The sequence below is a fragment of the Aulonocara stuartgranti genome (assembly GCF_965226115.1).
Source record: "Aulonocara stuartgranti genome assembly, chromosome: 9".
NCBI lineage: Eukaryota > Metazoa > Chordata > Actinopteri > Cichliformes > Cichlidae > Aulonocara > Aulonocara stuartgranti.
Window position 1 is genome coordinate 6,099,401 of NC_138960.1, and position 25,416 is coordinate 6,124,816.

The 25,416-nt window shown below is 40.3% G+C and overlaps 2 protein-coding genes and 1 long non-coding RNA gene across 3 annotated transcripts in view; 2 read left to right on the forward strand and 1 right to left on the reverse strand.

The window, feature by feature from the left end:
* LOC309713922 (uncharacterized protein) overlaps nt 1-25,416 on the forward strand; it is a 253,893-nt gene that overhangs the window by 188,028 nt on the left and 40,449 nt on the right. The gene's annotated exons all lie outside the window — the stretch shown is intronic.
* On the reverse strand, nt 14,423-15,893 carry LOC309713929. Its single transcript, XR_014278750.1, has 3 exons — nt 15,812-15,893; nt 14,721-14,832; nt 14,423-14,627 (listed from the first exon to the last, which is right to left on the reverse strand). It is a non-coding gene; the product is annotated as an uncharacterized lncRNA (long non-coding RNA).
* Nucleotides 17,585-25,368, forward strand: dtx3la (deltex E3 ubiquitin ligase 3L a). The gene is made up of 5 exons (XM_082545853.1): nt 17,585-17,734; nt 18,675-18,757; nt 18,855-19,006; nt 24,111-24,322; nt 24,923-25,368. Exons 2-5 carry the CDS (start codon nt 18,676-18,678, stop codon nt 24,987-24,989), a joined length of 513 nt encoding a protein of 170 aa, XP_082401979.1. The 5' UTR covers nt 17,585-17,734; nt 18,675; the 3' UTR covers nt 24,990-25,368.

The following is a 25,416-nucleotide window of genomic DNA, read 5'->3' on the forward strand; positions in this document are numbered from 1 at the left end:
ATCCTGTTTCCCTTTTCTCACCCGAACCGGTTGCAGCAGATGGCCCCGCCCCTCCCTGAGCCTGTTTCTGCCTGTTAAAAGGGAGTTTTTCCTTCCCACTATCGCCAAAGTGCTGCTCATAGGGGGTCATTTGATTATTGGGTTTTCTCTCTATGTATTATTGTAGGGTCTACTTTACAATATAAAATGTATTGAGGCGACTGTTGTTGTGATTTGGCGCTGTATAACTAAAGTTGAATTGAATTGAATTGAACTTAACAGGGAGCTGATAAAGACAAGCCAGTATGGCAGAAATAATCAGAATCAGAATCAGAATCAGAATACTTTATTGATCCCTGGGGGAAATTATTTTTTGTTACAGTGCTCCATTTTAAACCAACATTAAGACAAGACAGACAATACGCTAACTAAGAATAGTGCAATATATACATATACATACATACATACATACATAAGTCACTTATAAATAAATATTTGGAAAAGAAACATGTGTAGTTGTAGCAGCAAACAGTGTGTTAAGTGGATGCGTTGTACAGGGAGATGGCCACAGGCAGGAATGATTTCCTGTGTCGTTCAGTGGTGCTTTTCGGTAATCTCAGTCTCTCACTGAACGAGCTCCTGTGACTGACCAACATGTCATGGAGTGGGTGGGAGGTGTTATCCAACATTGTCTTTATCTTGGACAGCATCCGCCTCTCCGACACCACCTTGAGGGAGTCCAGCTCCATCCCCACAACATTGCTGGCCTTACGGATCAGTTTATTAAGTCTGTTGGCATCTGCGACCCTCAGCCTGCTCCCCCAGCATGCAACAGCATAGAGGATCGCACTGGCCACCACAGACTCATAGAAAATCCTCAGCATTTTCTGGCAGATGTTGAAGGACCTCAGTCGCCTCAAAAAATAGAGACGACTCTGGCCCTTCTTGTAAAGTGCTGTGGTGTTTTTAGCCCAGTCCAGTTTATTGTCAATGTGTACTCCAAGGTATTTATAGTCCTCCACAATGTCAACACTGACCCCCTGAATTGAAACAGGGGTCAAGTGTTTCCTGGTCTTCCTGAAGTCCACGATCAGTTCCTTGGTCTTTGCCACGTTGAGCTGCAGATGATTCTGCTCACACCACGTGACAAAGGAGTCGACCACAGCCCGGTACTCTGTCTCATCATCCCTGCTGATGCATCCAACCACCGCAGAGTCATCAGAAAACTTCTGAAGATGGCAGGTCTCTGTGCAGTGGCTGAAGTCTGTGGTGTAGAGGGTGAAGAGGAAGGGGGAGAGGACAGTCCCCTGTGGTGCCCCTGTGTTGCTAATCACCTTGTCAGACACACACTGTGGGAGACGTACATATTGTGGTCTTCCTGTCAGGTAATCAACAATCCAGGACACCAGAGAAGCATCCACCTGCATCGCTGCTAACTTATCACCCAGGAGGGTCGGCCTGATGGTGTTGAAAGCACTGGAAAAGTCAAAAAACATGACCCTCACAGTGCTCGCCGGCTGGTCCAGATGGGTGTAGACATGATTGAGCAGGTAGATGATGGCGTCCTCTGTTCCGAGACGAGGCTGATAAGCGAACTGAAGGGGATCCAGATGTGGTCTTACTATGGGTCGCAGCTGGTCCAGGATGAGCCTTTCCAGGGTCTTCATGATGTGGGAGGTCAGTGCCACGGGCCTGTAATCCTGGGGGCCACTGGGACGAGGCGTCTTTGGTACAGGGACGAGGCATGATGTCTTCCACATCACCGGGACCCTCTGCAGACTCAGACTCAGCATAAACAGTTTATGAAAGACTCCACACAGCTGGGGGGCACAGGCCTTGAGGACAAGGGGACTCACTCCGTCTGGTCCAGCAGACTTGCCTGAGTGAAGTCTCCTCATTTGCATCTCAACCTGGTATTGAGTGAAGGTGATGGGTGGGGGAGGGGTGTCAGGAATCTCACAGGAGGCAACATGTGAAGAGAGAGGCTGGCACAGTGGTGTGGCTCTGGATTCCAGGCTGACTGCAGGTGAGGTTGTGGGGGTAGGAGCAGACACTGTGGTGTCGAATCTATTGAAAAACAGATTCAACTCGTCGGCTCTATTCTCACCTCCCTCAGCTCCCCTGCTGTTGGTTGGCCTGAATCCAGTGATGGTCTTCATGCCCCTCCACACCTCTCTCATGCTGTTCTGCTGCTCTCTCTTTCTAGTCCCTGTGAGTTCTCTCACTCCAGCATTCTGGATCAACTGAAGAATGCTGCAGCAGGGTGTTTCTAGGACAGCTCAATAATAATGAATTTTAATATTCAAGCCTAAAAGCCCCCCCCCATTAATTGCTACCTTTTTGCCGGGGTCTTTTTGAAATTCTATTCACAGTCTCTATGGGGATAGGGTTATGAGGGCATGACAGGAGGAGAAGAGCTCCAGTGTGGCATGTCAGACTTCAACATCCTGGCACCTGGATAGTCAAGTTTTCATGGTTTCATATATTTAGCCACATTTCTAAAAATGAGAGCTGCTCCATCCAAAGTGGGATAAATCCCACCTCTATTAACAAGGCTAGGTTTTCCCCATAAAGTTAAAATAAAATAATAAGTTACTTGACATTTTCAACAACTCATGCTGCACAAAGTGCTTTAGAAACAAAAATGCAACTAAATTACATAAAATGCATGACAGTGAAGCAATAAAAACATAACAGAAATAATTATACAATAAGATAAAAAGAACTAAAAACAAGAACTAAGGCTGGTAAAACAAAAAAAAATGCTTTGAGTCAACATTTGCTAAAAGCCAGTCCATCAAAATGTTCAGTAGACATCTTCAGTAGAGATTGAAAATGTTCCAGTGTTTGTATAGATCTAATATTTAGCGGCAGACTTCCAGAGTCTGGGACCTGCCACAGAGAAAGCTCTGTTTCGGTGAGATTTAGTTTAGACCTTGGAATTGATAACACTTTATATATATACTAATACTATACTAATTTATATACTAACAAAGTTCTTAAAAACGACAATTCCACAACAATTGTTTTCATTTCATTTCATTTAAAAAAAAAAAAGAAGGACAACCACTGTTTAAAATCTTCAAAGCATCACAATAATAGCTAAATGGAGTCTTTCTTTGTTGTTAAAGACAAATAAATCTCAATGTCATCTGCAAAACAGTGAAATAAAACCTTATAATGTGATCAAATAGAGCACAGTGGCAACATATACAGTGCAAACAAGGCTGAAACCAAAATTGAGTCTGTTTAAAGCATGATGAGGTACATCCTGTATTTAGGGAAGTGTTAATTAATTTCTGGAAACAGGCCCAATAGCATGAAAAATATTTTTTACCAGATTTTGGGGGAAGACAGTCTCTGGCAGTGTGATGATCTTCGGTGATGAACTGCCATAGATAATTCATTCAAGGTCTCCATGACAGCTGAGCAACCAGGAGGAACACTGGGGTCTGAGGCGGTGAGACATAGAACCTAATGGTCCTAAATCATCCTTACTGTCAGTAAAAAAGGCCCAAAATTACTGCACATGTTTTCTGAAGGAACAGCACCAACATTATCACACAGACAAATAATACAAATAAAAACATTCAAAAGAAGCTAAGAACCTGGGAATTCTAATTTTACAAAATTTGAAATGATCTCTATCCAGCAGTTTCAGGGGTCCTTCAATGTCATCTGCTCTAGCCCTGAGAAAACATTTTACTATGGCTGCTGGTATCTCTTACTTTACAGTTCTCAAAACTGTCACGATTTGCGAGGCAACCATGTGGAAATGAGAGATGGACCCAAAATGCAGGCACTGGCTTAGATGGGATGAGTGAGCTTTATTTATACGTGGTGATAATACAGACTGAGCAGAGATGGGAAGGACGGAAACTAAGGAATCACCTAAACTGGGAATATCTAACAGATCTGAAACCATAACATTCCATCTAAGCTGCGCGCGTGCGCAATTGTGCACTGCTGGCATGGTCTCTGTGCACAGAAAATCTGAGTTGCGCACAAAAAAAACAAAAAAATGACCTGAATTGAAATTAAAATTAAAACTTCAACAATTCTGTTTCGCAGTGTTAGTCAGTAAGTGACTGGCTGCTCCCGTATGGGATTAGAACGATGCCACCTTATCCCATAGTCCAGCCAATAATGCGATTCACATTCGTATATACGCAGCTAATCAACGTCGCTGACAGGCTATGACAGCGTCCTTATGTGCCAACACCAGTGTTTTAGCTAGCAAAGCGGCGTGGCTGATGTGGAGTGAAGCCACGTTAATGACAACGTGTACAACCATTGGAGATGTGAGCAGGACAGACGGAACAATTGATGGAAAAAGTGTGGACTTCACACCAGTTTTTAAATTGTGTTGATCGGCCACGTAAAACCAGAGTTATGATAAAAATATCTGCAATGTTTGTTTTTCTTCCTGAATACTGTCGTTGTTTATATTTACTGTGGGAAGAAACGGTAAAAATGGCGTTTTATAAGGAAAGCGCTTGACAGCACTCTTCGCCTGTGAGCAAAAACAAAACCAAAAAAACCCCACCCTTTCCTATTCGTCAAAAAATGTAACATGTCGACCAATCAAAAATGATATGGCAACATGGCATTTAGTTGTTTAGGAAGGGGGAAGTTTAGGAGTGACGGTGGTGTTTTGAGATGTGAGAGACTTGAGACGTTTAGCGCAAATCTTGTGTAGTTAGTGTGTAGTTAGTGTGTAGTGTAGTCAATAGTTTTGTTGTGTGTGTCAGAACAATGAGGCGACTACTGAATGTTACAGGTGTTACAGCAGTGACACATCTCCTGTTGTCAGGCCTGCAGGTGACCACAGTGCACACGTCTGCTGTTGCTCACAGTGGTCCAAGGGACCGCTCAGGGAGTTTCTGTGTTCGGTCAGACTCATGAAAAATTAGAGAGAACATTGCTCACAGGATGACTTTGCAGAGAAACGCAGACAGACCACTAACAAGCAGAAGAAAACACAGGGCTTAAATATCCACAGGAGCAATCAGGGAATGGGAGACAGGGGGGAAACACAGCTGGGAGAAATCAGAGCTCACGAGACAAAGGGAAGCAAAACCAGGCACACTACACACAGGACAGGTAGTCCCTGTCCTGATAGTCCTTGATAGTCTCAAGGTAAAACAGGAAATATAAAAGGTATGCACAGACACTAGCTTACCACTAAGACATCAAACATAGCAACAGGGAGGGAACACAGAGACATGGGACTAGGGCAGACACAAAAACACAGAGCTGAAGGAGCTCAAAATACAAAACCTGAGAACTAGAAATGCTAGGACAGAAACCAAAATATTAACAGTGACAATCCTGAACAACAAATAATCAAGAAACACAAATAAAACAGTTACAAAACACTGGGTCACCGGCCCAGGTCCATGACACAAACAAAACCAACAATAACCAGAGTCTGTTCCTTGGTGGGTGTATCGTGAAATGGGAAAAACTATTTGAAATGTGAACAGGTTGTTGGTGTACTGGGGCTTTGCGCAGCACTATGCATCGACAATCTGCTGGGTGAGAGCTGCTCTGGTCAAGTCCCTGCTTATTTTTAAGAATACTGTAGACCTCATTCTACTGGAACTGCTCTTCTAAGAGTCCCCAGTGACACTCTGTGCAAAGCGATGCAGAAGAGTTTTCCGTTCTACTAATATTGGACCACCCTATGTGACTGCCTAAAGGGCTTTTTGACTGGCAAGCCCCAGTCCATCAGGATCGGCAACAGGACTTCAATCAGCATTATTACAAACACTGGCGTCCCACAAGGTTTTGTCCTCAGCCCCATCCTCTACACCCTGTACACCCATGACTGTGTCGCCTCCAACAAAGACAACATCATTTTGAAGTTTGCGGACGACACTGCAGTGATTGGTCGCATCACAGGAGCGGACGAAACGGCTTACAGGAGAGAGGTGGCCGGTCTGGTGTCATGGAGTGAGGACAACAACCTCACCCTCAACGCTGACAAGACAAAGGAGATGATAGTGGACACAAGGAAGAAGTGGAGGCCTCACCCACCGCTGCCTTGAAGTGGAGAGGGTGAGCAGCTTTAGGTACCTGGGCGTCTACATCTCTGAGGACCTCACCTGGACACTGAACACCACACAGCTGGTCAAGAAGGCTCAGCAGCGGCTGTATTTCCTGAGGAGGCTGAGGAAATTTGGTATGTCGGCCAAGATGACTGTCTTGATGACTGTCCATATGTACATAGCGCTGCAGAACTGTACCCCCCCAGCATGTTTACACTGAGTAGGAGATGCTCTGTATCTCATTGTACAACTGTTTAGTGACAATAAAGGCATTCTATTCTATTCTATTCTAAGATCCTCAGCAGGTTCTACTGCTGCATTGTGGAGAGCACCCTGACTAGCTGCATCACTGCATGGTACGGCAGCACTATTGCTATGCACCGCAAATGCCTGCAGAGAGTGATAACCAGAGATGGGCAGTAACGCGTTACTTGTAACGCATTACTTGTAACGTGTTACTGTAATCAGATTACTTTTTTCAAGTAACGAGTAAAGTAAGGGATTACTATTGCAAAAACGGTAATTAGATTACCGTTACTTTCCCGTAGGAAAGCTGCGTTACGGCGTTACTAAAACCGTGATTTTTTTGCAAGAATGTCTCATGACAGTGATGTAAGCGAGTGCGACGTTCGTTAAAACAGCTGTGTGCAGATCAACAATGGATAACATATCGAGTGCGGGAGAGAGTATGAGCGTGCAGCGTTTAAAGCGTGGAAGTACTGACCTTACTTTGAGTTTGATTCCATAAAAAGTGACAAAAACATTAGCGTCCATCGTGCGTGGGAAGAAAACTTATTTTTACAGCGAAAAAACCCCCTGAACTTCCAAGAAAACACTGAGTGCGCAACAACGTAATGGGAAACTCACAGAGAAACTCGCGGATTCTTCCACTGACCGCTGCGGCACACCTGCACCAGGGTAAACCTCCGCCTACCCCATTCCTGCTTTACAGGTGAAAATAGAGCAAAAGGACCGCTAGTCTTTGACTTTATTTATTTTCTGCTGTGTTTTACTTGCATCTATTTGAAAGAGTGAGTGTAAACACACACAAAAAAAATATTTTATGTGCTGGAATGTGCAGAAAATAGGTTTAAATATTAAACAAATTTCTTCCAGTCAGAGAACGTTGCATATAATTAAATTTTTGCTTGATGCATAAAGTTAAAAGATTAAAACTAATAAAACAAGTTTTAAAAAGAGACTTTTCCATTTGATTACATTTTGTATGATGGATTATGTAGAAAAAGTAGAATTGGGCTGAAAGATCTATCGCTTTATCACCTCTTCAGGTTGTAAATCATGTTTTTAAAAAGTAACTAAGTAACTAAGTAATTAATTACTTTTGAAAATAAGTAATCAGTAAAGTAACGGGATTACTTTTTGGAGGAAGTAATCAGTAATTAGTTACTGATTACTTTTTTCAAGTAACTTGACCAACACTGGTGATAACCCCGTGTTTGCCTACTGGTGGTGGTCAGAGGGCCCGGTGGCGCCTGTGTCCGGCAGCCTCGCCTCTGTCAGTGCGCCCCAGGGCAGCTGTGGCTACAATGTAGCTTGCTATCGCCAGTGTGTGAATGTGTGTGTGAATGGGTGGATGACTGAATGTAGTGTAAAGCACTTTGGGGTCCTATGGACTAGAAAAGCGCTATACAAATGCAGGCCATTTACCATTTACCATAACAACCGCGGAGAAGATCATCAGAACTCTGCTGCCCTCTCCGCAGAGCATCTACCATCGCAGAGTCCAGAGGAGAGCTGCCTCCATCCTCAAAGACCCCACACACCCCCAACACGGACTGTTCACACTTCTGCCCTCGAGACGAAGGTTTAGAAGTGTGAAATCCAGAACATCTCAACTCAATAACTCCTTCTTCCCCACTGCCTGCAGACTCTTGAACAGCTGACCCATTTTGAACAGTAATAATAATTTTTTTTTGCACGTCTGGTCATCTTACATATTAAGCCAGCATATTAAGCTATAGCTCTTTTGCACACATCTGTTTCAAATCTCCATATTTTGTCTCCTTTTCTGTCTTCGGCTATTTATTTGTACTATTTGTATTTATATGCTCTATTTCTATTGTATATATTAATCGGCATCTGTGGGTGGACAGCAAAGAAAGAATTTAATTGCACAAAGAAATGCCTTTTCTCTTGTGACACATGACAATAAACACCTTGAATCTTGAATCTTACCTCTGTTTCGATGCTGTTGACCACCATGTTTTGCTTGATAGGCTGAACTACGGGGTGGGAGTATCTGGATCTGCTTTGAAGTGGCTCACATTGTATTTGTCTGAACTATACTTTTCTGCGGCTCGTCCTCTTCTCTCAGCTATGGTGTGACACAAGGTTCTGTATTGCAGTGCTCAGATAGAGTAGAAAAGCCCTATATAAGAACCAGTCCACTTACCACTTATTTTTTCTGTTATACCTCCTCCCACTTCAGCACATTTGAGTATCTTTAAAGGCATTTGCTATCACTACTGTGCAGATGATATTCAATTATATATCTCTTTTAAGCCCCAAGATACTTCTAAGCTGCAGATCTTAAATAGGTCCTTAGACTCCATGAAAAGTTGGATAGTTAACAACTTTCTCCAACTTAATGAAGATAAAATGGAAGTCCTTGTCTCTGCCCCGGACAGATTTGTGCCCAGTGTAATGAAAGCCATTGGCCCCCTTGCATCATTTGTTAAGTCGTCTGTCAGGAATCTTGGGGTAACTCTAGAGTCTGCATTCACTTTCATTTTTTTAAACCCTTTCCTATCTGGCAGTTGGAACAAGCAGAATTATGGTCTGAAGGCTTTGTTGTGCCAAACACATTTGCTTTCCCAAGACGAGCACTGTAGACTCTCTGTAGGCTCCTCTTGTTAATCTCTTTATTTTATTTATTAATTTTTTTATTCATATTCTGTGTGAATAATATGCTGGAGCGGACAGGGGTTGAAGGCCAGGTTGGTAAAGAAAGAAGAAAGTGGAGGTATAGGTAAAGAAAAAGAAAAAGAAAGAAAGAGAGAGGGGGGCTTGGGATGAAACAAACAGGTGTGCTGCTCTACAACTGCTGCATCTGTAACAAAACACATTCAAACAATACAAAGCACCTGAAAGCAATGACCAGTGGGGAGCAGCAGGGAGGGGAAACCCTCCACCCCTAATAACAATGTCCCAGAGGGACTGAGGCACAGCCACACACATACACAAAGAAAATGCACAGAGATACACATCTTTTCCCTCTGAAGTATGGACAGCACTTTCAGTTCTTAAATTTAGTTGCAGATAACCTTAGTTATTGTTACTTGGCTCTAATAAACCTTTGTTTCTGTGTTAGATGTGCTCCTGCTGTGCTACTTCCTGTTTAATTTTGTTTGCTTTTGTCACCTTTTCCCTTGTGTTTAGTTTTACTTCCTTTATCCTCTGTGATTAGTTTTAGCCATGTTTGTGTCTTCTCCCATCTCCCTTTCGCTCATTATCTTTTGTATATTCAAACCCTCAGTTAGCTTGTGTTTGCTGTTGTTGTGTTGTAGTGACTGTTTGACTCCCGTGGGTTTTCCTTGTCAATCTCCTGGATTTAACACATGCACTCATTTATCGCATCATATCTAAAATAATTGTGTTCATTCTCTTCTGCTTATCCAGTTCATGTTATGGGCGAGATGGGGTGTATCCCAGCTACCATAGAGCAAGAGCCAGTCTGTTGCAGGGACAGAGAGACAGACAACAATTCACATTCACATCTATGGGCAATCACCAGTGGGATCACCAGTTAACCTAACCCCCACTAACTGCATGTCCTTAGACTGTGTCAGGAAGCTGGAGTACCCACGCAAACACGAGGACAACATGAAAACTTCACACAGAAAGGCCCCAGACAGATGGTGGGGTTGAACTTCTTGCTGTGAGGCAATGGTGCTAACTACAGGGTGGGCCATTTATATGGATACACCGTAATAACATGGGAATGGTTGGTGATATTAAAGTCCTGTTTGTGGCACATTAGTATATGTGAGGGGGCAAACTCCTCAAGATGGGTGGTGACCATGGTGGCCATTTAGAAGTCGGCCATCTAGGATACAACTTTTGGTTTTTCAATAGGAAGAGGGCCATGTGACACATCAAACTTATTGGTAACGTCACAAGAAAAACAATGGTGTGCTTGGTTTCAATGTAACTTTATTCTTTCATGAGTTATTTACATGTTTCTCTTTGTTCACAGCCATTGACATGTCGAAGAGGTTAACACGTGAGGAACGGATCGAAATTGTGTTGATATCTGGTGAACGCAGTAACTGGGTCATTGCAGCAGATTTCAATGCAAGACACCCTACGAGACCACCCATCTCCCATGCTACAGTTAGCAAACTGCTTGCTAAGTTTTGTGACACTGGTTCAGTGTTGGATTTGCCAAAATGTGGACGCAAGAAAACTGTCACTAATGAAGAAACATCAGTGGCTGTCCACAGCGTAGCACTCGCCGCATGTCACTGGAGAGTGGCATTAGTTGAGCATCCCTTCGGCGGATATTAGCTACTCACAAATGGCACCCTTACAAACTCCAGCTACTGCAGCATCTCAACGAGGATGACCCAGATCAGAAAACCACCACTATTGGTCTGACACTAACCCACATTGGATGGATCCCTCCAAGACTGTTGGAACAACAAAAGTGATGGTTTGGTGTGGTATATGGGGAACAATGATAGTGGGTCCATTCTTCATCAATGGAAGCCTCAAGGCCACTGGATATTTGAAATTGCTACACAGTGTTGGGAAGGTTACTTTTAAAGTGTATTACACTACAGATTACAGAATACATGCCCCAAAATGTATTTTGTAACTGATTCCGTTACGTTACTCAATGAGAGTAACGTATTCTGAATACTTTGGATTACTTAATATATTATCATGCTGTTTACAACTACATGAATCTGATTTATTACTATTACTGAAGGTCCGCGGCTCCGAACCGTAGTAAAGGGACCTCTGGCTAATATGTCGGGTTCCGTGTCAGGCTCATAGCCAAAAAATAGCTTTACTTTGTTGTCTGGGTCAACTTTGCTAGCGAGAGACAGAGGGAGGTGTTGAAAGGCTGCTCCAACGGAAGTTATTGTTTCGGAGGAAAACAGGAACACTGTGTACAGTCGAGTCTTAATAGCGTACCTACAACTGGGCTCGTCAGGCTCTCTTCTTGGCTGCAGTGGTTATTATTATATTGACATGCTTCCAGCTACCGTTTCTCAACGGCAACTCGTACTTTTCCACTCTCCTTTTTCTCCCTCCTCGCGCTCACAGACACATAACGGGTCCATTCTCCCTGCAGCACGGACTACACTGCCCATGAGGCTACATTCTTTAGTATTCTGCCTATTAGCTTAGCACAACAACAACAACAAAAAGGTGCTCTCTCTCCCAGGAAACACGCAGTCACAGAGGGAGCGCGCGTCACCCTGTAACCATGGCTACCGTAACGCTGCCGCCTGGAACAACAGAACGTAGCTGTCAAACAAAACCCGAACAGTCCTGACCCGCCACAATATGAAACAGGAAAATACCGCAGTGTAATCCCTTTATTTCAACAAAGTAACTGTATTCTAAATACCAAGTTTTTAAACGGTAACTGTAACGGAATACAGTTACTCATATTTTGTATTTTAAATACGTAACAGCGGTACATGTATTCCGTTACTCCCCAACACTGTTGCTACATGATGATGTGTTTCCCTCTTTGTGCACTGAAGCTGGCACGTTCCCTGAGTTTTTCCAGCAAGATGGTGCACCACCACATTATGGGTGCCAGGTCCGAGCATTCCTAGATGAACAGTCTCCTGGAAAGTGGATTGGTTGTCGTGGGCCAGTTGAATGGTCCCCAAGGTCTCCCAATCTGACCCCCTTAGACTTTTATCTTTGGGGTCATCTGAAGACAATTGTCTATGGTGTGAAGATACGAGATGTGCAGCACCTGAAACTACGGATACTGGATGCCTGTGCTGGCATTTCTCCTGCGGTGTTGCTATCAGTGTGTGAAGAGTGGGAGAAGAGGGTTGCATTGACAATCCAACCCAATGGGCAGCACATTGAACACATTTTATAAGTGGTCAGAAACTTGTAAATAACTCATGAAAGAATAAAGTTACATTGAAACCAAGCACACCATTGTTTTTCTTGTGACATTACCAATAAGTTTGATGTGTCACATGGCCCTCTTCCTATTGAAAAACCAAAAGTTGTATCCAAGATGGCCAACTTCTAAATGGCCACCATGGTCACCACCCATCTTGAGGAGTTTGCCCCCTCACATATACTAATGTGCCACAAACAGGACTTTAATATCACCAACCATTCCCATGTTATTACGGTGAATCCATATAAATGGCCCACCATGTACTGTGCCACCATGCTCCCCTTAAATAATTTTGTTCAGCTTAATTCACAAAGTTTTAACTACTCTATTAAAATATAACTTAATACAATACATATACAATATATTCACACAGCCATGACAGTTAGCACTGATTCAGATTGACTACACCTTTAATGGTGAGCACTATATGGAGAGAATGGTGGTGAGAGAAGAAAAGGAAGGCAAGTTCAAAACATAATTGGACTTTTCTGTGTTTTCTCTTCCTGTGTGGATTAGAGGGGAGAGTAAGGCAGGATTTGGGACACATGGTAATTATCCCATCTGAGATCCCATCTGAGATCCCCCTCTTGTCCCCAGCCTATTTTTTTTTAAACCTCTCTCGCCCTCTTAGCTTAAGCGGGATTGTCTTTCTCTGTTTCAGCGTCTCTGAGGTCACTAAAAACAAGCTTGGATTTTGTGTCACAACAACAAAGGATTTCAAATGAAGAGGCAGATATGTTTTAACTGTCTCTGAGAGGACCAAGGTTGTTCTGGAACCTTCAGATTTTCAAGAATGCTTAACTTTAGGGCTTTCTGAGGCTGCGTCACGTCTCGTGTGATGTGAAAAAAATTGATTGTCTAATATCAATTTTGAGTGTTTAACGGGTGGTAAGCTCTGGAAGTGACACGGATATGTTGTGGTACTCTAGCCAATCACAGTAATCCAATGAGTCTGCTGTAAGTTTTGAGAAGGGACTTGTACAAAGCAAATGCAAAACACAAAGGCTGATAAAAGTATACTCTCCTCTACATTGTCCTCATTCGTTAAGTGCTTTACAAACCACAAAATTACAGCTAATAGATGGATTCTCCTGTTTTTAAATTCAGCTAGTTAGCAACAATATACTGCTTAAGATACTGGGAGTGAAAGTGGACAGCATATCCTTGTTTCTTTTCTTTTTTTTTAAACACAAAACTCATTGTTGCAGCCCAGAGGAACTGCTTTTTAGTTTTGCTGTCCTTGTTTTTCACAAGTGATGCCATATTCTGTACCTGCACAAGAAAGCGTTAAACATGTTATTTAAATGTGTACTTCCTAAATCCATCTTCATAGGCATTGTTGATTCTATCACAGTTTTTTAAGCAGGGTGAAGTTAGCATTAAAACATGTACACTTTAAGTGAAAAAGTGAGGGAATCTTCAGAGATTTAGTTAGCATCATTTACACAAGAGTGCAGACCAAAGGCCTGTACTACAAAGCAGGATTTTGGTTTTCCAGGTAACTTTTTAAATACATAATTATTTATGTACATTATGTGCACTCATATGTGCAGCCTATGTCTACCTTACTGAAACCACAGAACGAAACACAAACTATGCATTCCACTGTCAAAAGAATGGACATGGATTTGTCACGGTGAGTAGAGTGAGCCGTGTGGAAATATTGAAGGAGGATCCAGTCGCAGGCACTCGTGAAGGTGAGGTGGTTTATTGAACACAAAAATAAAAATAGACAAACAGCAAACAGAACAGAAGGCTATCTAAACTGAGAACAACTAAGCTAGTGAACACAAACCAGGACATGAACATGAAGGAGGATGAGCAGCGGAGAATGACGACGGACAGCAGGGAGAACACACGGATGAAACATGGTGGATACACAGACGGACCAGCAACTACAATGACAGAGGACACGACTTAAATACACACAGAGAAACACAGGGGAATTACACACAGGTGGTGGACACAGCTAGGAATAATCGACGAGACGAGAGGTAAAACTGAACACACTCACATGAGACAGACCTTCACAATAAAACAGGAAACAAGCGATCACTACACGAAGACACAGACAGGACACAGAACTAAACTCACACAAAACATGAGAACACAAATCCTTAACCACGAGTAACAGAAACATGGAACTTAAATAGTAACCCACAAATCACAAAGGTAACACAACGATCATTCAAGAGATAAACTAAAACATAATAAACTCAAAATGCTGGGTCGAACCGACCCAGAAGCTTGACAGGATTAATTTGGTGTATAAAATTTTCTAATAGTTCATTTTAATCTGCATATGCCTTTTACACTGCTACACTGCTAATACTAGACTCTATTAAAAAACAACCCTTCCTACTTTCCCTGCAGAGGCCTGAGGGTTTTTCAAGGAATGGTGACATCATTTTTGGAAAATTGATTGGTCAGTAGGTGGTGATTTCATACCTGATGATCCAAGGAAAACATTCTGTGGACTGACAAGACAAAAGCTGAACTTGTTGGAAGGGTTGACTCTCATTACATCTGGCATAAAACTAAGATAACATTTTATAAAAAGAACATCATACCAACACAAATGGTTGCAGTAATATGATGATCTGGGTTTACTTGACTGGTCATGGATGACTTGCTGTATCAAAGCAGGATGGAACCAGGAATTCTGGTCTCTAGCAGCCAATTCTGAAAGTAAACGTCCAGCCTTCAGGTTCTGGCCTAAAGCTCAAGCACACTTGGATTATGCAGCACGAAAGTGATGCACAAAGCGTCAGAAAGTCAAACTATGAATGGCTCAAAAAATAAAAACTTTTTTGAGTCACAGTGGTAAATGTTGCCATGTAATAGATAAACTTCTCACAGCCTGATCAAAACTGACAAGTCAATAACACAAACAAAACAAAGCAGATAAAGGGACATACTGGACATCACACCTGAGTCTAACTGATCCAAATGTTGAGCTGAACAAACCCCAAGAGAAAGCCTTTATCTTGCTGAGCAAACTTGGCTTTAGTAAGTATTGTACCTCTGCGGTACTGAGAGTTTTCAGCCCTTTTCTAAAAGCATTATCTCTCCACAAATGGAGAATGATTGGAGAAATGAATGCAAATACTCATCTGTTTCTAATTATTTGTTAAGCATGAGACTTTTTTATTAAGTGCTACCCTCAATAAAATTTCTGTTTGGCACCAAAGACTTTAGGCAGGAGATCAGGAAAAATTCCAAAATTTAAACAAAGGCTTTATTCTTAAAGAGTTATTTGTCATGACTATATAGGCAATCAGTGGGGCAATCATTACATGTAAGGAGCAGGAAAAGGCAAAGTCCACAGGGTTTTCTCCTTTCACTAATTTTTGACTCCTTATCTTGGGGTGGCTGTAGCTGAATAGATAGAGCAGGTCACCTACTAATGTTGGTGGCTTAATCCCTAGCTGCTCCAGTCTGCATGCCAAATATCCTTGGGCAAGATATTAACTCCAAGTTTCTCATCCGTGCACCCATTGAAATGTGAATATGTGTAAATGTTAGACAGACAGCACCTACTCATTAAACAAAGCATAGAAGAAAGTGTTTGTTTGCCTGGACAAATGGCACAAGTTGCATTAAAGTACTTTGAGTGCTCAGTTAGAATAGAAAAGCACTACATAAGAACCAGTCCACTTACCACCATCTTTTCTTTCCTCTTGCCTGGAACCCAGACCTGCAACTCAGTCTGAGTAAACCATGTTCAAGGATATCTCTAAAATACATCTGTGGGACAAAGGACAAAGAAAGCTTTTGGCACACGCTAAAAGAATATGTTTTACATTCTTATCAAGAAGTGTGTCTTTTGTCCTTTGGGTTTTTACCTTCCTCACATATAGGAGGCAGGGCACACATTTGTTAAGCCAAACTGCTTGCCCTCTTTACTCCTATGTTGTTGCAGTTATTTAAGATGATCAAGATTTTTACTCTTTATTACTGTGTTTAACTTTTTTTTTCTTAAAGTTTTATTTCTACGTCGGTACAAACTAACATTTCTAATTATGCATCAAAAGATAATTTGATATAGGTCAATACCTAGATCAATAAGCTGATCTGTGTGAATTGAAATGCCATTTTCAGAATCAGAATCAGAATCAGAAAGGGGTTTATTGCCAAATGTTGAGCAGGTTTACAACATTAGGAAATTGCTGCGGTGCTTTTCTGATATGCAAAAAAACATAAAAAATAAACCGACTATTAACATTGCTGTTTAAATGTTGACGAATTAAATATAACAACACTGTGTTATAACGGTTATTTTACATTTAATGGCCACCTCCACTTCTCTGGAAGAAATGTGAATACAAGTTACCAAACTGAACAACTGCTTTCTGTAGCTAAAGCTAAACTTAAAACACCGTGGCACATGCATGAATGACTATCACGGTCCCTAAGGCCTCTCCGACTGACTTTATCTGTCTCTCTGTCTTTGTTTTTTCTCTTCTCTTCTCTGTCTGTGTTGTTGTTGTTGTCTATGCGCGAGGGTGGGACTCTAGCTTGAAACACATCACCCACCTGTCACCAATGATCCCATAACTGCCACGAGTTAAGGTAGTGACTGGCTGTCATTCTTTGCTGTAGTGTTGAACTACAGTTAGTGAAACCCTGGTGTTTCCCTCTGCAAAGAGTTTCCCTGGATTCCCTTTCCTGGACTGTGATGAGTCGCCCTGAGTTTTGAGAGTGTTCTGTTGTTGGATAACCAGGTATTTGGATTCCCTGGATCAAGTCGAAACTATTTTCCTCTAATGCATTGGGTATAACTTTGTTGGTGAATCAATGTAAATAAACACACTAAACATTGACTTCTTTGAGTCCAGCACTACAGTTCACTCCCCCTCAGTAGCCATGACAGCTGTTCATGACTTGTTGATTTCACGACACACCCACCAATCTGAGCCATGATCTAAATAACCCTCATCCCTCAGACTACTTATATGTGGACTCTATTCTGACCAAGTCTTTTTAACTGCCTGTTCTCTAATGTTTGCCTTTTCTGTTGTTTTTTATATATTCCTCTTAATTGTATATATCTCTCATGTTTATTTATTCCTGCTGTTGTACTATTTATATTTTATTTCTACACAGTTGGTGTGGAGCACCCACAATTGTGCCGTACATTTACAATGACAATTGTGGGTGCTCTATTTTAAAGTGTTTAAAAAAAACATCCAAACATTTTTGGAATTGGGGTTGTATTCAATGAAATATATAAAAATATAAAAGACAACACAAATAAATTGTTATCCTTATGATCATACATAAAACTACTGTGAAACTGTTTTTCTTGCTTGCTTCTGCCACACACACCGACACACACACACACACACACACACACTACCATGATTACCAAACTTGCTAGACCAGTTGAGCAGATCATTCAGCCCTTAAACCACAACCCATTAACTGGACACACCCACCTTATTTTTCCCTTGTTTCTGTCTTTGATTTGGTGCACTTTTCATATCCTCATGAGCTAACGAATGCCTGGAACTCCAAGATCTTTTAGTTACTACAGGAGAAACCAAGAAAATTTTCTGCAGTGTGGATAACAGCCTTTCAGCAGGTACTGAGAAGAGTATGAATAGCACTCATCAATAATTAACATTTACTGTAATCATTGGAATTTTAAGTTATTAGTCAGTTTGAACTCACCCACTAATGTATGTTGTGTTGTGTTGTAAACATTTTCTTTTTGTTCTGAATTAAAACAAGCTGATTGAAGAACAGAACAGGCAAAATGCTAGGCAGCAAAACCAAAGACATTATGACTGGCTAAACGTACAAACTTTATTTTCAGCACTCGGTAGGTTCACCTGCTCTACTCAGATATACCTAGTCAATGTGGTGTATATGGCAGTATAAAAGATTATTTAAAAATAACATCGGACACATTTAAATGTTTATTTGAAGTTACAAGCCAGCTATCAAATCTTTTGGTTTTTTTAGGACTTGAAGTACATGAGAGGAAGTTCTTGTGTTTGAGGGCCATAAAATACTTTTCCCTAATAAGCAGCGACATACGATGTGTTAAGGATGTATCTTCTGCCATCAAATTTAGACATTTGTACACAGCCATTTCACAACCATTCACACCTTTATTCAGGGGACTCTAAGCATGTCCTGTGAGCTCAATGTTTTTAGAGGGTTTTGTGATTTACAGCCTTGACACACCATCAAACTGTGCTAATCAGTCTACAGAAATCCTCTTGTGTGAGTGGACATCTGCAAGAATACACAGTCCATCATCTACAGCTAGCTGCGGTTATGACGAGTAATGAAGATCTATAAAATGAATTTAAGCATGATAGTAAATTTAAACACAAATCTTAAACTATGTATAAAAATCTCTCTTCCTCTTGGAACTCCATTGTTCATTTGTTTCAGTTTTACAATTGTCTTGATTTTTTTTGAACGGTAAAACCTTTTTCTTATAAGACATTTACCAACATCGCGATTTATTCTAGATAAAGTGCTAATTCATACTGTTTCCCTTGTCTTTACAGTATGGGTTCTAACCAGAGCAGTGACAAGCTTTACTGTAATCGCTATCTCGATGGACAGGGTCCTCCATCGCTTGTTGAACAAGGTCCTTCAAAAATACACACACCTATTTCTGAATGCCTGATACAATTTCTTATTTACTAGTAGATAATTCCACTGAAAATCTGCTTCTGTCTGTCCAGCTACTGAACAGGCAAATGGGAAGTTCAGTACACTAAGTGGGTGCCAACCAGATGGTAAAATGACCTGGGAAGTTATCAACAGAGGCCTAGCTGGATTTCCTAATGATAATACCCTGAAGATTAACTTCTCATTCCTGGAAGGAAAACAGACGGTGAGCTTAGTGGATCTGCTGACAACTATATGTGGTATAGCTAATATGTACTAATACCTAATATTTGAAATAGCTAATGAGGTTGAGCAAGGCATCCACTACTTTCAAGGTTGGTAATTTCACTCCAGGCTTCTTCAGTCTGTATGCTAAAGTCAATTATATTATTAATATTATTAATAATAATAATAATAACAATAATAATAAAAAAAAGAAACAGTCAAACACTTCTGATTAACTCTCTCACTAGGTCAATAACATTGTTTAAAATGATAAAAAACACAACGTCCCCAACCTTTTTTGCGCCATGGACCGGTTTATGCCCGACAATATTTTCACGGACTGGCCTTTAAGGTGTCGCGGATAAACACAACAAAATAAAACTAGTACCGGTACCGAAAAAAAGAAGATTTATTCATAACATGCGTGAAAAGACCCAGGAAAACCGAGTTAACGATAAAAATGATAACGAAATAACGCTGAAAACCGATAAAAACCCTGAAAATCACACATGAGCCTCAACTCTCGCGGCCCGGTACCAAATGACTCACGGACCAGTACTGGTCTGAGGCCCAGGGGTTGGGGACCGCAGATGTACAGCACATTAAACATAAGAAGACTATGTGGCACAACCCTAAATTGACGGTTCAAAAGATATTTTTTAAATATTGTTCAAAAAGAAAGAGAAACACTAACTATTCTTTTATTTGAACAAGAGTAAGAGCATATACACCGCATTCTTATCAGAAAGAAACTGGTGAACTGGTTGGTCAGGTTAGTGAGTCACGGTAGATGGAAATAGAAAACGAAAACAGAAAAAAAAAGGAGCAGCACATACTTTGATTTGTAAACAACACTCACTAAATGCACACTGCAAATCCAGCATGTCCAAATTAACACTGTCAGATTTGATTTCAACACTATTAAAGTGTCTATACTATATGGGTCCACATCAGAGAGTGTTAATTTAACTCTTTTTGGAGAGTTGGTACGTTAACTCTGATTAAGTGTTAAACACCAAATCTGTCTGGAGTTGATAATTTAATACTTACTAATGCTAACTAGGTGTTAAGTGTTTATATATTAACTCTCAAAGAGTATTTTAGTTTAACTACGTAAGAGTTATCTTCTGATTAATTCTAAAAAGCAGGAATTTTCCTGTTCTGAACTTCTAGAAATTTCTTTTGGAAATAAACATTTACTAAAAAGACGCAATGGTTTTTGAAAAACATTTATTCTGAACTGTGCACCACAATTTCAAAACATTTTCTGAAAGATGTAACAGTGTACATGTTCTCACTTTCATTAGAATTTTGTTTATCAAAAGGTCTGACATAGGTGAGCTGGTAAATGCAAATAACAGCATTCTCATCACTTATTTCTTCAATACAATATGCATGTCCTTCATTCATCACTTTGTGGACCTTCAACGCACTTCTGCTCTCCCCCATATTCCATCTTCACATATCCTATGTGAAGATGGAAACAGGTAATACTGAACTAAATGTAAAACCTCAACCTTTTTCATTTTTACCTAAACCGTGTGCACAAAACTCTGGAGGGATTTAAATGCTAACGTAGAACCCAGTCAGGACATCTGCTACTGCTGTCTGCTCGTTTTTTTTTTATGGGAGATCATTTTCAGGCTTCAAGTAGCACCATTATACCAACATTTCACATTCTAGACATTGTTTTAGGTGTGTTTGACCAAAAATGTGACTGAAAATTCACATGCAAGCTTTTTTTCAAGGCTGTGGTATTTGCCTGCAAACAATACCTTTCAGCTAGCTAAAACAGAATATTATGCTATCACCGAGCAACATGGCTAATGCCTTTCACACAGCTTTGTCTCAACTCCAAAGAGCCACAGAAGTAAAAGCTAATAATAATAATTGAAACAGTCTTTGAAAAAATGACTTGGCAAACAACTCAAATATGTAGAGCAATGTTCTGAAACGGCTTCACTTCAGCTTCGATTGGAGCCTATGGTGCTGGGGGCGGAGTCTGTGAATTTTAGTGATGGGTCGTTCGCGAACGAAATGGCTCTTAGAGCCGACTCTTTGACGTGAACGACGCGAGCCGGCTCCTTATCGCGAGCTGCCACGTGGGTTTTTTTTTTTTCCTTTCTCTCACCCTCTCTCTCGCACTTTTTTTCCGCTTCACTCTGCACGCGAGCCTTGTGCTTTATGCTGGGCAGAGGGGGGAGGGGCGGTAGTTACACTCAGTAGCACAGGAACAGAGCCAGAGGGAGAGAGAGAGAAAGAGAGCCAGGGACAACAACGTCACATTAGAAAGGTATAGGACCATATGACAGAGAATATGCATCTTCTTTTTGTTTTCATATTATAATTTATATTTAATTGTGTTGTGGTTTGCAGTGTTTTGTGTTGTTTCACTTTAAATTTGTAAAAGGAAAAAGCTGAAAATTTAAATAGTTAAAAGTTGAAATGTGAATATCAGATTTTTGTATTATATGATTTATTTATTACATTTTATGTGGAGTAAATAAATAAAAGTATATTTACGGTGGCCCCTAGAGAGAGGATGCTAGGCGCAGTGTTGAGCTTTTGTTACCTAGTGGCTACACAAGCCAGCAAGTACCAACGACCGGATTTGGTGTGTGGTAGTAACAGGTAAATGAATTTTTTTTTAATTATTTGAATATATATGAGTGCCTGTGTATAAATACACAAACAATACACACATGCTTTCAATTGTGTAATTTAAGTGATCTAGTAGCTCTGCTTTGGAAGTTCAGTTCATGCTAGAAATGTGTTTTGGAGTTTGTACGTGTTTTGTCTCTAGGGGCCACCGCATATATTTATATATAAACATATATAAATAAAACCACTTTTTTTTACGTTGGTAATTCCTTTTGTGCATAATTTTATACTATTGTTAATAATAAATTAATTAAAGCAACAAAACAACCTGAAGAGCCGGTTCGGAGCCGAAAGAGCCGGTTCTTTTTAGTGAGCCAAACCGAAAGAGCCGGATCTCTAAAAAGAGCCGGAAACCCCATCACTAGTGAATTTACTCTATTGGTGTCATAGCCCCTGTAGGAGTTCAGAGTTAAAAGATCAAGAGTTAATGTTTCCATTGTAACACCTCCAGATTTGACATAGAAACGCTCATTTTTAACACTCGATTTTAACTATTATCATTTTACACCTCAGAGTTACATTAAAAGAATGTGACTCTACATAGAGTAAAATTAACTCTACTTTTGCAAGAAAACTACTAACACCAAAACATTTAACACTTTTGAATTTCCTGTGCATATATACCGTGGTTCAGGGGGGTTGGGAAGCTCATCTTGTAACCGGAAGGTTGCCGGTTTGATCCCTACCTCTGTCTGTCTTGGTCGTTGTGTCCTTGGGCAAGACACTTCATCTACCGCCTACTGGTGATGGTCAGAGGGGCCGATGGTGTGATATGGCAGCTTCGCTTTTGTCATTCTGCCCCATTATAAATAGATAAATACAAATAGCATGAATAAATAAATGGAGACAAAAAAATTTAGAGTATTAAATAGATTTATGTGCAAAAGAGCTATGAGCTTAATCTGCTGGTTTGATATGTGAGATGACCTGATGTGCTAAAATTATTATTACTGTTAAAATAGATCAGCTGTTCAAGACTCTGATAGCAGTGGGGAAGAAGGAGTTGTTGAGTTGAGATGTTCTGGATTTCACACTTCTAAACCTTTCTCCTGAGGGCAGAAGTGTGAACAGTTTGTGTTGTGGGTGTGTGGGGTCTTTGAGGATGGAGGCAGCTCTCCTCTGCACTTGGCGATGGTAGATGCTCTTCAGAGAGGGCAGCAGGGTCCTGGTGATCTTCTCCGCAGTTGTTATCACTCTATGCAGGCGTTTGTGGTCCATAGCAGTAGTGCTGTCGTACCATGCAGTGATGCAGGTAGTCAGTGTGCTCTCCACAATGCAGCTGAGTGCATCTGTCTCCCAAATCTAAACTGGGAACTGGTTCCACAGAAGAGGCGTCTGAAAGCGGAAGGTCTCCCATTTTAGTTTTAAATACTCTAGGAACCACAAGTAAGGAATCTCCAGAAGGATATTTAAACTCTTGAGTAGCTTTTAAGTATTTTGGGGGGCTTTGAGGAGCACAATTTGATCAATTTTGCAACATTTGACTGAGTCTTAGATAAACTGTGCACATTCTACTACTATCAACAGTCATTTTATCAATATACTAGTGACCCCGTTCCTCTGATAAATCATGTGGTAAAGTTTCTGTATACTCTTCCTATCATTCATCCTATCATTAAGTTAATCTTAATTTTGTATCTCCCAATATTTTTTTTTTTTTGAGGACTGGGCAGGGGTTTTCTGGTATTTCTGAGGTGTAACAGGAAATAGATTTAGCTAACAACTGATTTAGCAACCACCAGAAAAGCAAAAGAAAACCAAACCAAAATAAAAAAAAACCACACTTGACCACTCTGCAGTGTGTTGCTGTCTAGATAACTAATATCACAGGTCCATCAGTAAACTGCTTAATATGAACAATTTTTCTCTTCATTTTTTTCTTTTCCTTTTTTCGTTTTTGCCTCTCTCAGGTTACAGCTAGATAATTACATTCAAAATTAGCATTCCGACTTTATCTAACAAAAATGTGAGTTGGATAAATCACCACAGTAGACATGGTGTCAATACATATATCAGAATTTGTTCTGTGATGATGAAAGAGTGCACACGCTTAGCTCAGGGTGAACGTACTCACAATTTGCTGAACTTAACCTGATCGGGTGTTCTGGAATGGGGAAACAGAATTCCTCTGAGTCAATCAAGTCAGAGTCTATTTTTAAATTAAATTAAAATCTCGCCTTAGTTAATGTGCATATTTTACCTGTGGGCTTTATAGCCTGCTATTAAATAAAACCTCAGAACTCTTGCTTAGGCTAAAAATATTTTTAATAAAGAATAAGCAAAGTACTAAACAAAAATCTAAATAGTTTTGTTAATAGTTATTAATTACAGTTTTATATATTTAATTAACTCTTTAAAATATGATGACTTAAGTACAGTGTGGTTAGACTTAAGCACATGGTTTAATGAATGTCTATTTATGCACTAAACATATCTTCCTATAGGAGATGCACCCTCACCCTGGCCAGCATTATGCTGGGGAAGTACTCTGTGCTTACCTGCCCAACAACCTTGAAGGCAAGAAGGTTCTTGCTCTGCTGGAAAAGGCATTCAATCAGAAGCTTCTGTTTAGAATAACCACAAATGGAGATGGAGAGGACGTGATCACTACAAGTTCCATTCCACTAAAAATACAGTCAGAAGGTGGAAACATATTGTGAGTATACTATAGCAGACTTGGTTTGAAAGGCCTAATGCTTATCCCTTTTAATTGTGCAGCACTTTGGTTAAGCCTTGATTTTAAATGTGCTTAGAAATAAACTGACTTGACTTGAAGTCAAATGAGCAAGCAAGCAAACAAACAAACACAAACACATTTACAATTGTGTGTTAGAAACTGAAATGTCTAGACAGATGGCAGATGACCACTCCTTCCTCAGCCTGGTTCTGCTGGAGGTTTCATCCTGTTAAAAGGGAGTTTTATTCTTCCCACTGTCGCCAAAGTGCTTGCTCATAGGGGGTCATATGATTGTCGGGTTTTTCTCTGTATGTATTATTGTACCTTACAATATAAAGCACCTTGAGGCGACTGTTGTTGTGATTTGGTGCTGTATAAATAAAACTGAATTGAACTGAACTCATAAAATTAGATCACTGAAAGAACACTACTGTTAAAGTTACTGATTTAATAGGTAGCTTTAAATATATTATTTAGTCCCAATTTTCTGTCTTTACATCTACATGGGAGTGTGTGTGTGTGTGTGATGACAATTATTTTTTAATTTAATTTTTTAATTTCTAATCTGTATTCTTTCAGTGATGGCCCAGATGCTGACTACCTGAAGACTATGAAAAAGCTACTGAACAATAATGGCATTAAATAACATAAGACATACTGGTTAATAGATGGATAAAGCTACATTTTTTTCTTTTTCCTGTAGCAGAATTAAGAAGAAAAGGTGGTTGCAGTTTAGGATGAAAAGCAGATTGTGTACTGAATAGTTTGGTGGTTTAGTCCTGTCTGCATGCCAGTAATATTCGCCCACTACGCAACCACCAATTTACATGTAATAGATAAGTTATACGCAGAACTATATGTAAAATTAAGCCCTGCTTATGCCCCCTGGCTATTAGTATAAAGATTTAAGTAGAATGGAAAAAAATAATAGATTAATTATTTTATATATTTTATTTCTTATGCATACTTGTAAGTTATGTATTGTGTTGTTGTCAATTAAAAATAGCACAGATGTTGATATTCAAGAGGCTGTCATTGCTCTTAAAGCAGTATGCTTCCATTTGAATTTGTAG

Bases quoted from the DNA above. Each gene is read 5' to 3' on its own strand.
- dtx3la (XM_082545853.1), top strand. From the start codon at position 18,676: ATGGGTTCTAACCAGAGCAGTGACAAGCTTTACTGTAATCGCTATCTC. The intron at 18,758-18,854 runs GTCCTTCAAAAA...CTGTCTGTCCAG, and splicing joins TCCATCGCTTGTTGAACAAG to CTACTGAACAGGCAAATGGG. The intron at 19,007-24,110 runs GTGAGCTTAGTG...ATCTTCCTATAG, and splicing joins TCCTGGAAGGAAAACAGACG to GAGATGCACCCTCACCCTGG.